This window comes from Opisthorchis viverrini, assembly GCF_000715545.1.
Source record: "Opisthorchis viverrini unplaced genomic scaffold opera_v5_514, whole genome shotgun sequence".
NCBI classification, from domain to species: Eukaryota; Metazoa; Platyhelminthes; class Trematoda; order Opisthorchiida; family Opisthorchiidae; genus Opisthorchis; species Opisthorchis viverrini.
The window spans coordinates 187,315-204,128 of record NW_008752180.1 but is presented as its reverse complement, the minus strand read 5'-3'; the positions used below and the strand labels follow the sequence as shown (position 1 = coordinate 204,128).

General features: G+C 43.6%; 1 protein-coding gene across 1 annotated transcript in view; it reads left to right on the top strand.

Annotated features, from left to right (window-relative positions):
* The window catches only part of T265_11547 (hypothetical protein), a gene marked incomplete at both ends in the record, with an annotated part of 64,735 nt that overhangs the window by 36,776 nt on the left and 11,145 nt on the right, over positions 1-16,814 (top strand). Inside the window, 6 exons of the mRNA XM_009178226.1 lie at positions 200-882; positions 6,760-6,941; positions 11,428-11,608; positions 13,121-13,229; positions 13,279-13,468; positions 15,825-16,108. Coding sequence (XP_009176490.1) covers positions 200-882; positions 6,760-6,941; positions 11,428-11,608; positions 13,121-13,229; positions 13,279-13,468; positions 15,825-16,108 — 1,629 coding nt within the window. The remainder of the gene's footprint in view (positions 1-199; positions 883-6,759; positions 6,942-11,427; positions 11,609-13,120; positions 13,230-13,278; positions 13,469-15,824; positions 16,109-16,814) is intronic.

Sequence of the window (16,814 nt, the reverse complement as noted above, 5' to 3'; positions counted from 1 at the left end):
CATATATATATATATATATATATATATATATATATATATATCCTTGATGTATTTACTGTACCATTAAACTGTAGAATTCAAATTTGAAAGCTTCAATATTCCCTATCAAATCGGTTAGTTGATGTTACCAAGTGAGTAAATCTATCTTAACTATGTCTTAGTGATCTAGCTTCAAATATTTCTTGTTTTGTTTGGATAGGTCGACAGTTTGGTTCTTCTCCATCATTCCCAGTTGGTGAACTTTTCTTGGACTCTCCTCAGCTGTCTAATCTTCGAAATTACTCGCTCGATGAAGAATATTTGCGCGATGACCACAATACATCCACTGATCAGCCAGTTGAGGTGAATGACGGAAAATTCCGGGACACCAACTTTCTTCAAGACCGAACCACAGATTGTTTTGGACAACGGGACGAAGTCCAAGAGACCGGTGCATGTGCAGAGCTCAAAGAACCACATACACCTGCTAGTGCCCCGCCATTGACGCGGTTCCATTCCAAGAGCTCCCTTCATCCAGCTGGTGATGGGAGGAAGACTACTGCTAGTGTGGACTTTGCAATGTGCAAGCAGTCTAGACAACGAACTTTGCGCACTAAACGTTCAACTCTCACCGGAAGCGATAGCAGTGGTGAAGTAAAGCGGGATTCCTTACGGGCCAAGCGGTTTAAAGATCCGTTGCCCCAACTACTTCGTGAAGCTCTGCTAGCCCGGTTACAGAACGATTTCATCTGTTGCGTTTTGTGGGTAGTTGCAGTCTTTGGCATTCATGCTAGTCCCCTCGTCGACTATGCAACCAGTCATGCTTTAGTTACGCGGATTATCGTGTTGGTCACAATTGTAAACGGGGCTTTTCTGCACTACATCTGGCCAAACCTTCGCAAGGTCAGTCGGAGTTCTTCGAGTTTTTTTTTAGTTGGTGTCAAACAACCGGTACAGGAAAACTCTTTTATCAACGAGAAGAAAACGCCTCCACGTGCACGGTGTCACTTATTCAGGTCCTTATATATATATCTCTATCTACCCAATACCTCGAGTAGCTAGGATGTCACCCTTCACAAACGAACCACGCACACACAAATCAACACTTTAGCTTTGGTATGGTAACCTGAACGCACGTATACTAACGCAATGCAAGTATCTTATCTTGATTCAGCTGATGTTTGCTCACGAGATCCAGTCCTAACGGGCAACAATTGGTGGGGGCCAAATGAATCGGCGTAAGGCAGCCGGTGTTCACAATTTCTTGTCCAGACAGTATTTTCCTAGTGCGTTAGCACTAGTGCCCATTTGCCTCCAAATTTGCAGATGGGAATGAATCACCGGAGGGATCAGCTAACAGCACCAGTCACATAACTACGGGTATCCCTTTGCGGGAAGTAGGAGGATTCAGTCCCGTTGTTCAGTTCGGCAGGATGGCCGCACTTGTAATGTAAATTCAGATTTGTCCCTAAATGTGGGGTGTCTCTTATTGAGGACTTTACTGCATAAGCTTCACAGATCGAGAGGTAGTCAAACTCAGTCTAAGTTCAACTGTAAGAATTCTTCAAGCATGACCGCTTATGTCACGCAACCTCTTCAAACACATCCCCCTCAACTACTTCCTGATTAGGTATGGGAACGTCGTTGACTCCTTAATGTTGCACCACTCAATGCACCAGTGCGCTAAGTGTTAGCATTATTTCTCGTAATCACGCCGCACTTGGTTCAACCAATGATACGCGCTTCTTGGAATTTGATCGAGTGAGCCTGTGTGGACATTTCGATTAGATATAGTTCAGTTGGTCAGAAAGCTTTTGTTTGATCGTTGTTAACGTAAAGAGACTTGGGAATTTTCATTTGGGAGTTCGTCCCGGTCTATGCCGAAACGATGAGAAGCACCTTACAGCTGTCCCCTAATTCTAGAGAATCATCGTTCGTACGTATCCCACGAAACATCAAGGAGTTTTGCACCTGCGACCTCCCGGCTAGTAGTTTGAGAACATAAATGTCCAGCCACGAACGGCTGATCAGCATTGTGATTAACTCGCACCAGGACAGGATATAGCACCACTCATCTTTCAATGACAGGGTCCACATCACGTGGTCACGTGTTGACTAGCTTCTCTGTTTCGTTTGTATCGCACGAGATTGTTTGGGATGATGGATCATGCACCAGACAGTCGTACAGAACTATTTAGGGTCCGGCGGTTTTTGTGCAAAGGAAACACAAGGGAATATTCGAGCCGCACTAGAAGTAATGCTTATTAAGCCTATAGTACGCAGGTGAAACGGTATGTGAGTTGTGCAGATCACATGGGTATGCACTTGAACAGTTGAGGTGACGACTCATTGTGCGTAACTAAAACGTGACTGAATTAATCAATGTCACCATCTTCAGGTTACAAAAGCAGGCGGGTGTTCTTCATTTTCGAAACAATTTTCTCAGATGTTCGTCAACTAGTATGGGCGAGGTGTCTGTCGCAGACCGGAAACTTGCTTTCTTTGTCCACTGTAGGATCCGTAAATGGAATTAAACGGTTGCTACACTGCTCCCCTTACTTGATGTGAACAAAGTATCTTGTTTTCATGCAAGTTATGCCAAGCCAAGGTAAAGTGGGCTGTGTAGTGCTTCACTGAATGTTCTAATTGCGGGTATGTGGTAGCTAGTGATGAGATGATTAGTCCAGTTTGTGAAGATCACTCTGCTACTGGCATGATGTATGGGATCCACAACAAGCAAGACTGTGGGGTTGATCTCCTGGGGGTTCTCACTGGTGACCGAGGTTGACCGTATTAGCGATTCTCATCCCCAGGATAGGCGACGTGGATATACTCGTGTATTTTGATTATTTATCGGGAAACTCAGTGTAGGACCAGGTAGATCATGCATTGAATAAGCTGGTTTCAAGTTTGACATCTCTGTGTTCAGAGGATATCGAGCTGTTCAAAAATTTTGTTGGAACTAATCAGATTGCGTCCTGTGCAATCGAGCGCACCGTTGCAACAGGTTTTACTGGGACATAGGGAAGTGAATATTCTAGTTTTACAAGCTTAGGATACTTTTACTACTTACGGACGTATTGTGTGATGAATTAAACCGGTGTAGACGCACACACCTTCGCGCATGTGTGCGGCAACTCTGACCCTAAACTGTGTCGTGTAACATTGTGTTTATTGATTAGATTTTCGACAGACTACTGAGTGCGCGCACGGGGCGAAACACGGATAAGTACACAACCGGTATCACGTAGACGATAAATACAAGTTCCACCTCAATCTCTTTCTGATGGTTTATTTCCTATCTGCACGTTATAGATACAGGATACCATCTGCTTCATCTAGGCGTGTTCTACTCTCTGAGAATGCTCTGTCTCGCATGTATTCGACAGACTTCATTGGCACTTTATTCTTGCATCCGGAAGCACATGTTCCCTGCGTTAGTTCATAAAAGGCGTAGGCCTCACGAGTGGACAAATTGTATGATCTCAGTAGTAAGCAACTATTGTCGGTGTTCACTGTGAGTGCTTACCGTTGGGTTTTGTTCTAACTAAGGAGCCTTTGCGTGGAAACCCGTATGGTTTGATGTTTTGTTTTTAATCGACCGCTTTTTGTGCCCACTGCTTCCTTTTCAACTTCAACCGGTAGCTATGGATGCGCGTCTCTACGATTACTTTTGGTTATCCACTACTAACTTGACGTATCCGAAAACAGGTTGTTTAAAAGCTTTGCTATTTCCTTTAAGAGTAGTTGATCCACGTGGGTACATGTGATGTTTACTTTCCGGCTTTATTTTTGCTTACTGCCGTCGGGATAGTGTTTAGCTCAAGTACGCGATATTTGGACATGACCCGATTGAGTTACCGTCACATTAATAATACAAAGTCAGAACGACGCGTCCAGTTATCTGTATCACCATTTCGATTCCTAGCTACCAGGCCAACCGAGGGAAGTGCAAGGAGTGAGGTTCAGCCAGGTTGTCCGAGCCTAGACAGAAGGCGGCATTTGGTTCGAGCTACGAACCTTCCGGTCAGTGAGTTCGCGCCTGAACCACTTAACCATCTCGAGGTCTGCTGATCTCCAGTATCCTGGGGAACGGTGTACGGTAGGCCGTCATCATTGAAGTCTTTTTCAGTCCTATGGCAGATTCCAAAATTGTACGGTCCGAATCTTCGCCTTAAATATACTCTTAGGGAACCCCATCATTACCTATTACCACTGTTGTTTCTAGTTCTTTGCGCACTGGATGATTTTACGAAGGCGGTACCCACCAATGTACGAAGCATGATCGTCGTCATCGTTAACAGACAACACCAACACTTACAGCGCTCTTCAAAAGAGGGTATTATGAGCTCGTAAACCAATGATACTCTACCATCAGAGCATTCAGAGGTTGAAAGAAATGCTTCCTCTTCATCTTTCAAATACAGTACATCCTAACTAATCTGTCTCCCTCATTCATTCATTCATTCAGTATGAATTTTTAAATTGTGGTACATTAAAGGGGCAGCGTGACGAATGCCCCTTATATTACCCGTAAGTTCCAACAGCACCGGTTGTCTTGGGGTGGCTGATACGGGTCTTAGATGTGTGAAATTCGACTCAAGGTATGTCGGGGTCCTTGACGTACTGTTACCATATGCTGAAAACGTTTGAATTTAGTAAACAGCCTTTCATGTGCCATCTGTGAAACTGTCGCGGAAACGGCTTCGCTAGAACGATACAATGGAGAATTTTTCGATCTACGCACTACATTCAATTTTTCATAAAAGGTAAATTTTCCTCAACTCTGCTTGAAGGAATCATTTGGTATTATTTTTTCTAAGTGTGTGTAAAAGCAAAAATCGCGTCAGCCTTTTGGACGCAGATTGTAAACAATTATCCACTCTGATAAAGCGGGGTCGCTGATCGAAATCATCCTTCTACGATTGTTGAAATGACTTAGGCGCATATTACGCGTATGATCCAAGCTCCCGGAAATGTGCTCATCTGCCGCGCTCGTTCCGAATCGTTGTAACATAGGAACAATGAAGACAGAAGGAGGTCAGCGCCTGCTGATGGATGGGTTAGCGCTTTTTGAACTCATCCGTATTTCTGTCTAGTTGTTATGTGTAGCATTTCTATTCTGTATTTATCCATAATGGTTGTAGACAAGGTTCAACGTATTACTCCAGGTGGCAGCTCAAAACTTGGGGGGGGGGGGAATAGCAGAAGCGTATCATCAGAACGAGGCAATAATTGATTGATTGTGTGTTAAATCAAGAGCGTCAGAGAATCCAGTGCACCCTTTCCCCTTCAACTTCAGATCACCTGGAAATATACTGCTTGCTTACGTGTGTCCTAAGGCCATGTTGATTCTCCCAATGATCGACGCCCGATGAACAAAGCGTGTGACCTGCCATCACTTGTCGTCACACACTAGCTTTCTCGTACACCGTTGCATCCGTCCCTCCGTGGTCTTTGAGGCACAAGCGATCATTGTTGTTCAACTGAATAAAGGTAACTTTGGGGTAGCATTGATTACCAGAGGATCCTGGAACACGCGAATCAGTCACTATTTATCAAAAAGGATGGTGCCTACTATCGTCGAGACCTTCCATGCAGACCTACATAGGTCATCTCAGGATCAGGGGTTAATAGACCGTATGGGTTACGATGGCTTACGTGTTTTTCACAGTTAATTTTACTCCTATGAGTGGGTATCAGTAATAGCCTCTGGCATGGGAAAAATATTTTCGTGGTCAAAATCGGTTGCGTAGATTGAGCTGATGAACGGTGCATTTAAGTTCAGTCATTTTTCGCCACAACGTTGGGAATATTCTAGGCCAAGTGGCACAGGGGTGGTAATATGATACCTAAAAACGTTACTACAGTTTCAGATCTTTGGAATGCGCTTGCGAGATTCACGACCGCCTGGTTGTTCTACCTCCAAAAACACAGTTTGCTTCTAACTGAGTTGCAAATACGCTATTTGTATTATTCTTTGCATACGATTGGTGAACATATGTGAACGGCAGATGCACCGGGTAGCACCAAGCTTTCATCCGAATTCCACTGACTGCCGCTGAATCTTTCGCGATTATGAACTTCATGCTTCAAGAAAAACAGCCACTCTGCTAGCGACATCGCCTATCCTGTGTGAGATATCTCACTGAACATGCGATGTTCGACTTCTCACAGTTCATATTTTTGTAAGTGCAAACCCTATCGGAGGCTAGGTCTACTGAGCCATTTTAAACGGTCAGCGGGGCTGATACTCTAAGCAAGGGCTCTGTCGTCATTCACAGCAAAATCGACTTTGGGCAATTGTTCTTTGGTGCCGTGGAATCACGCTTATTGGATTAAAGAGGTGCTTAAAAAAAGAACAAAATGTGAAAGGCATGGGCATTCCGATAGGTGTGTTAGACCTCAGCAGACCCAAGTTCACGGAAATTGCTATACCAATACGGTTTCCTTAACAAAGGTCATGCAACGCATTCCTGGTTTCATACGTTCCTTCGGATCTCTGTGCTTCATCCACTTTATTTTTCCATGATTCATATAATTCGTGCGGCCGCAACATCAGCTTCCACAGCGCGTGCCTCACTTCTCTAACGGCGCTCTATGCTCTATGACACTTTTTCCTTTCATCTCGGCTTCTTGTAGGTAGCCGTTTCTGAAGATACGAATGCGGAGTTGAAAGTGGAGGATGTTTTGTCCCCTGTCATGGAAATTCAATGCATCCACATTTATCTTATGTTCTGCCAATAATTACGTTTTTCCTTGTTCCTTTCCCACGTTCAGCCGTATCCATGGCTTTGTTTTACCAAGCCCCAAATCGCTCCGCATTCACGAGGAGAATTGCTTAAGTTTGAAATCGCATATTTTTGGTTGTGCTGGATAGAAAGAAACGTGCTAATACCCATGATTACCGTCCTGACTGTGACCCAATCCATCCTGGTAATGACTAGCAAATTCGGCCACATGTGAGTTGTATGTAACTACTGTTCAATCTAGCACTGTGTTAATTCGAAGTTCGCCTTGCTTCCGGTCGGTATTTTCCACCAAGAATTCACGGTAGATAGATTCTGAGCATAAACATCAATATGTGGTTTAGTTACGCTAACGCTCCATCAACCTTGCGATGATGTCAGTTTAAAATGCAGCTCAAATATCAATACCCAGAATCACCACGTCGTTGACTCATGGTGTTAGGACAGTTTTCAGCTGCGTATCCAATTGTTTGATGCTGTCATCCGATGAGGTAGTATTCATTCATCAACAACAGTTTTCCTAAAACTCGTGCCTTCTGAATGTCTCTTAGGTGCTGCTGAAGTTAATCCAGTGATGACTTAACACCGTGGTCGCCTGATGATTTGCTACCGTGTTCACACAAGATTAGTTTTCAATAATAAAGACGCAGTTTAGCCGTTCAGCTGTAACATCTAGCTGCCATGCTACCCGAAGGAAGCACAAGGGCCGGTTGCACAAGCCTAGACGTGGAAACTGAGGATGATGGTCCTTTGAACGTAAAGAGCTGGTTTACATTTAAAGGTCCATGATTCCCAGTTTGATTACTGTCACTGTCTATTCCCCTAGTTCGAACGTGTTCGCTTTGGTCAGGCTCGATCCACTGTTAGAAGGTCTACTTTTTCCAGTACTTTTTCACCCGTTTTCATGAATATTCTGCTTCAGAATTAATAGCTTGTTCGACTCGACATTAAAGTTTCGGGGGAGACGATAGCGCATCCTAGAAGAAACTAGTGGTTATTGTCTGTTTGTCTGTCTGTCCATTTCGTCAAACACGAGTCTGATATTTTTCTACCTATTGTGGGCTTCTGATTTGGAATTTTGGAAATTATGGTCAAGTGAGTGTGAGCCATGTGAAATTGCTTTCAGTCTCAGCAGATATGCGATTCCGCTCAAATCTCCCACTGTTCTGGTCCAACTTGGGCGACACATTGCATACATGTTTAGTTCCATCCACAGCTTAAGTGCATATTGATCTCGTCAGTTTAAAACGACAATTATGATCTAAGATTTCAGTCTCATCGGGATCTTTAGTTGATCAACCTCCATGGCCTAGTTAGGTTACTACACTCTGTAACCTGACATTTGTAGTTTTTCGTTTTCTGTTGGCTGTGGCACACAGTTTCTATTCGCATTTGAGTTACATAACAGGCAATGGGACTGACAAAACTGCTTTCTATACAACATTAACAAAACAACGCTGTTTGGCAGGTGTTGAGTGTATATCGTGGTTGTACGCAGCTGGATGTCCCTTTATCGGAGATAGGGATAGCCTAGCTGTTTAAACCTGTTTCATGGAAAATTATGATCGTACCTTTTCATTGTTGTCGTGTAGACTCGGATTTGACGTTTGCGAATTTTTGCCAACACTTGCTCTACGGAATACGCGTCACCATTCATAGCTCAGTTGTTCTCGAGCTGGGAGTCACGAAGCGTTTCGCTGGACTTATCTCGTTTATTCTATTCCTCTTTTGAAGGCGATAGCTTTGATGAATGAGCGCGATTGGCTGTGCGATTGGGTCATTTCCGCCACTAACCATGGGTGATTTGAGTCCCGGGGTCCCCATCCAGGGAGGCGCCAGTTGCCGACCCGACTAAGTTTACTAGTTAGTGTTTTCATATTTCGTTACCAGGTCAAACACTGTCCACCTCTCGGTCACCTCCACTCAGCACAATGCCGGGCCAAAAGAGCTCTGCGAGGCAGGCGGTCTTCTGGCGTGCGGTGTAAATGTCCAAACCGGCGCAGTCTATGAAGCGTGACTAATTCGTCTATCGCAGGAGAGTTTCTTCTTCCTAAGACCATTTGTCGTACCTTATCAGCATTACTAATGCGATGCTCCCACCAGACCTGACCAACGCTTCGGAGACACCGATGATCAAACACTGACATTTTCCGTATGTTCTCTGCGCGTAGGGGCCATGTCTCTGATACGTAGAACAGTGTGGATCGCACCACCGCAGGCTAAACTCTTCCCTTGACACACAAACTGACTTCGCGTTCGCGCCATAGGTGTTGGAGGTTGGCAAAAGCTGCCCTGCTCGAATCCAAACTTAAATTAAACTGTTTATGTGAAATTGGACTGTCTTTAGACATTTATATGATATGTTTATCTCCATTAATTTTTATTAATTCAAACCAAAACATAAAACACTCGTCCAGCTCACTGCTGCTCTCCTTACCGCATCGACATTGCTTTTTGTGAAGCAAAAAAATGAACTTCTGATGCACATCCTTCTGTTACCGCCACCTTTTTTCCTCAGTGCTGGTAGTTTTAACTGAGCAAACTTTTTGCGGAGGTTGCTGTTCACACAGGGTTTCAGCTAGTTATTCTTATTTCGGCCGTTCAAGTCCCACATCATGTAAATTTGAGCGTAGCACCACAGAACACATCTAAGGAAGTGCCAGTGATTAGTAGGGTGACGATGACTAAGACAGCCTTACTCACCTCAAGGGTAGCGATGCGTTATTCACTCAACTATTCATGCTGCGACGTAAGCTTGCGTACAATGGAACCACATGACGCAACCTTAACCAAAGCACACGGCCAGGGACCTAAATGAGGAGAGGATCGTTTAGGTGGCGAATCGTCCTGCGCCTTAAAAGTGATGTTTCAAAGACGTGTGTCGCGCAATCCGAGCACTCAGATTAGCGGGATCTAAAATGAGCAACTACAGATTGTACAGATACAATACCGATTTGTTTTCCAGTGATACTCACCTTAACCCATTTGAAACTCTTGTTTGTGATATTCAAATGAATGTCCGCCTCATGTTGGTACAGTATTCGAGATATTGCAGTACATTTTCATAAAGGAAAATGCTCACGACAGGACAGCCCACGATCAGTTTCTCACTTCTTGGAGTTAGTCAGGTGGGAGCAGTCTCTGAGTCAATCCTACGTCCTACTTGCGCAAAATTCGACACATACATTTGTACACCAATTTGTTTTTCGCGGATAACTCACCTGAAACCCAGCTGAATTTCTCGTTCGTGTGCCCACCTGATGAAATCTCAGAAGGATGAAACCGGTAGCGGACTGTTAAAGAGCTTCAGCAACCTTGTGAATAGCTTCCCCTATGAAAACAAATACATATTTTTATGCTTGGTGTCAGTCAGACAAGAGCCTTTTTTGGTGGCAAATGTGGACCGGTGAATTAACCGGAGACAGCGGGCTTGCTGACAGCCTAATCAATACAAAAAAGTACCAGCTTCTTGGAAGAGGTTGACAAGGTCTTGTGGAACAGTCTGACGACTATACTTCTTTGGATCTGGAACGGGGAGATGATGTCAGTAAAACGGAGCCTCCGACTATGATCCCAGTCTTCTAAAAGGGCGAAAGAACGTAATGCGAAGTTCATAGTGGCATCACCCTGGTATCCATCGCATCTAAGGTGCTCTCTGGTATTAATTTGCACAGGTTGATTGATTATGTAATGCGAATTCATAGTGGCATCACCCTGGTATCCATCGCATCTAAGGTGCTCTCTGGTATTAATTTGCACAGGTTGATTGATTATTGGGGGGAAGTGATTCGCGAGTCAAGCTAGGTTTCCTCCTGATCGAGGACACAGATTCAGTTCCTCATATCACATTTTCTAGTAGAATATCAAATTGCACGTATATTGAGTGACGTAATCATTCGTAATCAAGACGGGTTGGTCTTTTCTCAAGCACTTTTCTCTATACAAGACTCAGGGACAAAAAAACATAATGAGGAAATTCGTCCTGTTGTGTTTGGACTTCTCTCTTAAGAGAATTACCCTGCATACTTTTCAGTATTCCGAAAAGGTATATCCAGGAATCGAGGTTGGATTATTTCTGCATTATAACTAGGGATGTCGTACGCGTTTGTTGCCTCAATGCTTGTGATGAGGTTACTATATGTCACTAACCAGCGCAAACGATGCACGGAATTTAGAGTAGAGTTGCATCATTTTAACACACCATATGTCTTTGGTGGTTGAACAGTGATAGGGTATACATCGGTCCTACTTCTCCTCTCCTACACCAAGTCCTCTTACTTTTCTGTGATGACTATCCCCCTGTTATGGCCGCTTTTCGTTGGTGTTCTCCAATTGCTGTTAAGATCATGTTAAGGTGAATGAATTCTCAGTTTGGTAGTTCGGAATGTAGACTAGACTTTCCTAGGCGATACTAGACGCACTGCTATTTTGATGTAGCTGGGTGCCCGTAGTAAACAACGAGCAAGCGCTGAATTCCAGCCTATGTTAAGGTGTCAGTCTCCTCCTCAGCAACTGGTCTCTACGTTGACGAGTCAGATCGGATTTTACCCCGCTGTGAATATGACTGCACCTATCTGATGAGCCGCAAGAATGATGAAACTGTTTAGAAGTTTTCATGAACCTTGTGAGCAATTTCCTCCTCGAAAGTGATCGTCCACCTGTTGACGTCCTCTCTTCCATTCTACCCTCCTCGCTCTAGGTGGACTTGCATAATAGTCCTTGTAACGTCTATGAAGATGCTACGCAATGGATTCAACGCATCCGGTGGGCGAACGTTCTTGTTCCTTCTCTTCACGGAGCTTTTATTCACCTTTGACTTTCACACCCATTCGGAGTTGTTTCCCCTCAATTATTTCTTTGTTTCTATTTTTGTAAACAAGGTGAGTGACACGAACACACACACACACACACCAAAGTCGATTAGTTTGAGTGCTGTTTCCTGGACTGACTCACTTTACTGCTCCATAAACATGTTCTAGTGTTACTTTTGTAGCAGCTAAGCCTATTTTCATTATAGGTCATGTTCAGCAGTCTAGTTTCAAGTCTTACATGTGACCTCAGTAACATGGATAACTCTGGTAGTGTTCATAGACGAATTTTCCAGAAAAAAATATGAACAATTAGGGTTTCGTTCCCTTCTCTCTTGAAGGGGAAAGGCTGTTTTTGATGGGTAGGTTCAGAGCACACACCAAATTAGTTTGAGTGCTGTTTCCTGGACTGACTCACTTTACTGCTCCATAAACATGTTCTAGTGTTACTTTTGTAGCAGCTAAGCCTATTTTCATTATAGGTCATGTTCAGCAGTCTAGTTTCAAGTCTTACATGTGACCTCAGTAACATGGATAACTCTGGTAGTGTTCATAGACGAATTTTCCAGAAAAAAATATGAACAATTAGGGTTTCGTTCCCTTCTCTCTTGAAGGGGAAAGGCTGTTTTTGATGGGTAGGTTCAGAGGTGCATGTTGAGAGTTCCTCACACTTACCTTCACATACATTTCCAAATTTATCTGTGATGTAGGGGCGGGGTCGGACACCAAGAATTTCAGCCATGTGAGCGCTTTTATTTTTATTGAGGTTCAATATGTGGACTCAGAGGCGTCAGACACGTGACCCTTTGGTTCAACCACGTGTTCACCGATACGCACTTCAGCTGGTGCACTCAGTTTTAGGTTAGGTGTAGTTTATTTGTCTAATAAGCTATTAACCAATTTGCGCGATCATCTGACCACTGGCGAATAGTCAGAGTATGCCCGAAAAATCACCCCCCAAACTGGTAGTCGGTTGGTTATTTGAATTGGTGAATAGCTGAGTGTCCTCGATGGTGTTCTTGCTATGGATATCATGCTGCACATCCCATCCTCTAAGAAACAACTACCTTTTTTGATGATAACAGGATTTTCCTCAGTGTAAGTATCGACTTCGTTGCAGGGCTGGTTAGTAACACCTGTGTGACCATTTGTGCACCGAACTGATGAGTTTTTATTGTATCTGGACCTCATAAATAGTACTTCGTGGCCTGCAATAGGATATTTCGCCAAGGTAGAAGGAGGGTCCCAGGTATTCAGCAATCTTTTATATCGGCGAAGAGCCTGTTGATGTAACGGAAGAGTATGTCAGTCGCGCCTATGCCATCAATAATTTAACGTGAAAGTCAATCAATAAATCTGTTTTCAGGTATGTGATGTAGCGCATTTCTCTTATGGCGTTTCTATTCGGCGCGCAAATCATCCTATCAACCATAAATTGACTCCTAGTCGACCCTAGTAAGATTTTCCTACTAAAGACGGTTGTAGTGGAGCAGTTTCATGCTCTCTTCTTTTACGGGAGTACTAAACGACATTAGATTTCAATTGCACAATTAGATTTCTAATCCTTCTTCTCTTCTGTTTCAGTTTATCGAGTTGGTTCATAAACTCCACTTTGTGTATATTTATACCGCTCCCTTCCGATTCACATGGGGGTCTTGCGCTCATGCGTTAATTCAGATAGCCTCCGTTCCACGTATCCTTTCCGTAATATGTTCCTGCAATTCGGGTACTTTTGCAATCAGCATTGCTCACTCACACTCTACCTCGCCTTTTGCATCTATCCTTGACACGACACCCTATAGATACCTTGTTTCTGCTCGGAAACTGCTTACTGTCTACAATTTTATCGTCCCCTTTGGAGCCCGTGTTGGCTAGTGCCGTTTTTATCACATCCTATGCAAGACCAATCAAATTCTGGGAAGTTACGCATCGGTGAGTCACGATTGCGTCAGTATCTACCGCGCTCCTAATCAGTGTCTTGTTCAGTTTTTTGCTGAGACTCTTATTCTTCCTGTCTCATGTACACTAGTCAGCAAACTTTTTCAGTGAGTGTTGATCCATGGTTTCTTCTATCATTCGCAGAAAATGGTGTTTTTTTTATTTCGTATGCTTGCGTAGACTTCGCTGGAACCAGGACCAAGAAGTGTTTTGTCCTTTTGTTTGGAAACCCAAAAAGCTAGCATATGCCTTCTGTTGTTTAGACCCTATCGTTCTACGTGCTTCTCAATGCTTGCGGTTACTTTTTTCAGACACCGCTGTCTCATGGATGGTGTCATCTCTTACTGACTGTTACTGCTTTATACACAGCCACCCAAGGTCATTTCGGAAGAATATTCGATCCCGAGGCTTTCTGTTATCTTTATTCTTGCTCGAGGCAAGAGGCACATTCTTCTCCAAGCAGTATTCTTATCTTCGTAAAACAATGGTCTCTTGGAGGATCTAACAAGCAGTCAATTAGTGTTCAGGCTGACGGCATCAACGATGTATGGCTGTCTTGAGTGTTAACATCATTCTCAGGCAAACTTTCTCCCCTAAAAAACATAAATATTGCTACAGTCGCTGAATGAAATCGAATATTCAAATTGAACTTCTGACTTAGTACCCTCTGTTCTTTACGATGCATGCATCGCTTTCGAGGCTTCCACGCTGCTACCGGAGGTTATTTGAATTTGTCATTTCGATGTAATTGAGTTTTTGTGTGATTTCTCGTGCCCATTTCTGTCTGGTTGGGTTGCTTTTAGGTTTTGCCGAAGTGAACTCCTGTGACTCATCAGAGACTATACCCTAAAAAGTTTGATGGGGGAATTAACACGTATTTTTGACTATTTGGGGCAATCCTACTCACAGTCCTTTCTAACAATGCTGCTAGAGAATTTCGGAAGTGCTTTTGAAAACGGTGGGGTTTACGTATCAAGCCAATTCCGATTTAATCTAATTCTACTGTTACGTGGTCCATCGTGTTACCGTTTCTCAACAATTCCAGATGGTGTTTTATTTTCTAAATTTAGGTCGATGCAGATTTCTCACGAAACCTACCATACAAATAACTTATTAGTTCATTTCACAAAAGTATCGGAACGAGAAATGGATATCTGAGATAACTCATCTGGCGAACGGAGTGCTTTTAATAGGTTGCTCACTAGAGTTGATCGCTGAACATTTCTCTATTGGGAGTGGTTTCGCTGATCTGCACCATCTGTTCCCGCATTTTCTGTACGTGAATCCTCTTTTTTGGACAAGCTGAGCTGAATCGGTACCGAGGCAAATTTTCCATCTTCTTAAAATGTCACTAACTTTTAATTGGCTTGTGAATTGATCACCCTCGGTTGGATACTTTAGTCTGGTACTCTAGTGTTATTGAAAATGCAGGAATACTTATCATTTACTTTTTATGTGAGAAGACACACATCTAAAACCGATCTAGTCGAGACAACCACTGGTACCGCGCAAGAAGCATTATGCGTCATCCTCTCCCAACTAACCACAGGGGTAGAGTATAATCTCACTGGAGGTTCGGTGGGACGGTAAGGGGTAAGGGTAAGGCAGTTTGCTCTTGGTCATTCACACAGTGACGTCTCACAATTATTTGGAGAGCTCATGTATTCATTACGGACTGCAAGATCCATCTACTCACTGGGTTTCTACCAATACCGAAGTTTCTATCGTTCATTCAAATCGTCATACGTATGAAAAACCCTATTTGGTCGCAAACGTTTAATGTGGGTACCAAGTAGTATCAAGTTTCTCAAAATCACATGCACCGCCGATCTGTCCATTGAACTAGTTGTCTGTCCATTTGTCCTACAGCACATATTACTTTTGGGCACCAGTTAGACAGGCAGACATATCATTCGATTACAGACATCACATGTAACCGTCTTTCTTCGTTTGCTGTATATGTTCACTATCCTAGGGATCGGGTGATCTATCCGACGTTTGAATAAGCTAGTGTGTAATTATCAGTGAAATCTGAAATATCTTACTACAAACCTGCATGGTGATGGCTCAAACAAGTCCCCATCGGCCTCATCGTTTCAGTTGGTGCTATTGGTAGACAGAGTAACATGTAGGAGTGCATACGAACCGGTAATAAGTACACTGGAAAACGTCACTCGTAGAACAGTCAGGTGATCCGAGTGAAACTTACTGAACAAGATGCTGCATGAATATGAGTAACGTTCCGCAAGCGTTCCGCTTTCTTTGTTGCGTCCTCTCGAACTTCATCGTATTTAGCCGTATTCGGGATTAACTTCGTCAAACTTCATATATCTTTCAAATTTCCTCGTAGCACCGAACGTATGGAGACAACCAACACCGCATTGATCAGTCAGTTGCGTGGCGTTTCTGAAAATCAGGTCACGGGGAATTTGAACGCGATATTCTACGAGCACCTCACCCGTAACTTACAGTCTGTTTTGGCAGGAGATATTCAACTGGGTCGCGTCGGTGGCATGGCTGTGAACACTGGAGACTTTTTCATATTCAGTTCAGAGGAGATCAACCTAGTTATTCATATTATCGAAGTAGGAAATGGACTTCTAACGTTTCAGCTTCGTGGTCTCGAGTTCAGCGGTAAGTGATAACTTTTTCAGGTTATACGCCCTGGGCCGTATTTTACACTGGATTATACATGTCACTACTGGACCATGATTGTCTTTTGCCGCGCTTTCTCCAGTTTCCAAGCTGTTCTATGTGCCGATCGATTCCTTCCGGTGTCCAACCCAAGATGACCGTCCAACTGGGTCTCAACAGCGCTTAGCCTACCTACCTGGGTGTTCATCTCACCAACAACCACAACAATATCTGAACTTTTAACCCGTTGTTGGAGAGCGCCTGGATCGTCATAGAAACTGACATAGTCAGAGCTACAGTCATTTGGATTGTAAGCAGAAAATATAAACTATGTAGGATGGACCTCGCTTTCTAGAGATTCTATCCCACATTGCCAAAAGTATTCATATGTTGTTTATCACTAATGTGCGCGTGAACATGGACCGGAATTCCTGTGAGGACCCAGTCACTTGCTTTGTTCGATTACTTCACTGGAAACCTTCGACCTTAAGGTACACCAGAGCGCGTCATCTTTCTTTCATCGCATCCCAGACTGTCGTGTGGCTTCCGGTCACGCAGTCTAACTTGACTTCTCGATCGAGAAATCATGGCATGATAAGACACCTAACAGGTACGTTGAAAGGCAGTATACTCAAATACACTGTCGAGCTTGAGAACCGTTCATTTTGTCCTGGATTATTGGAACTATCCGAGATTGGAGATCTTG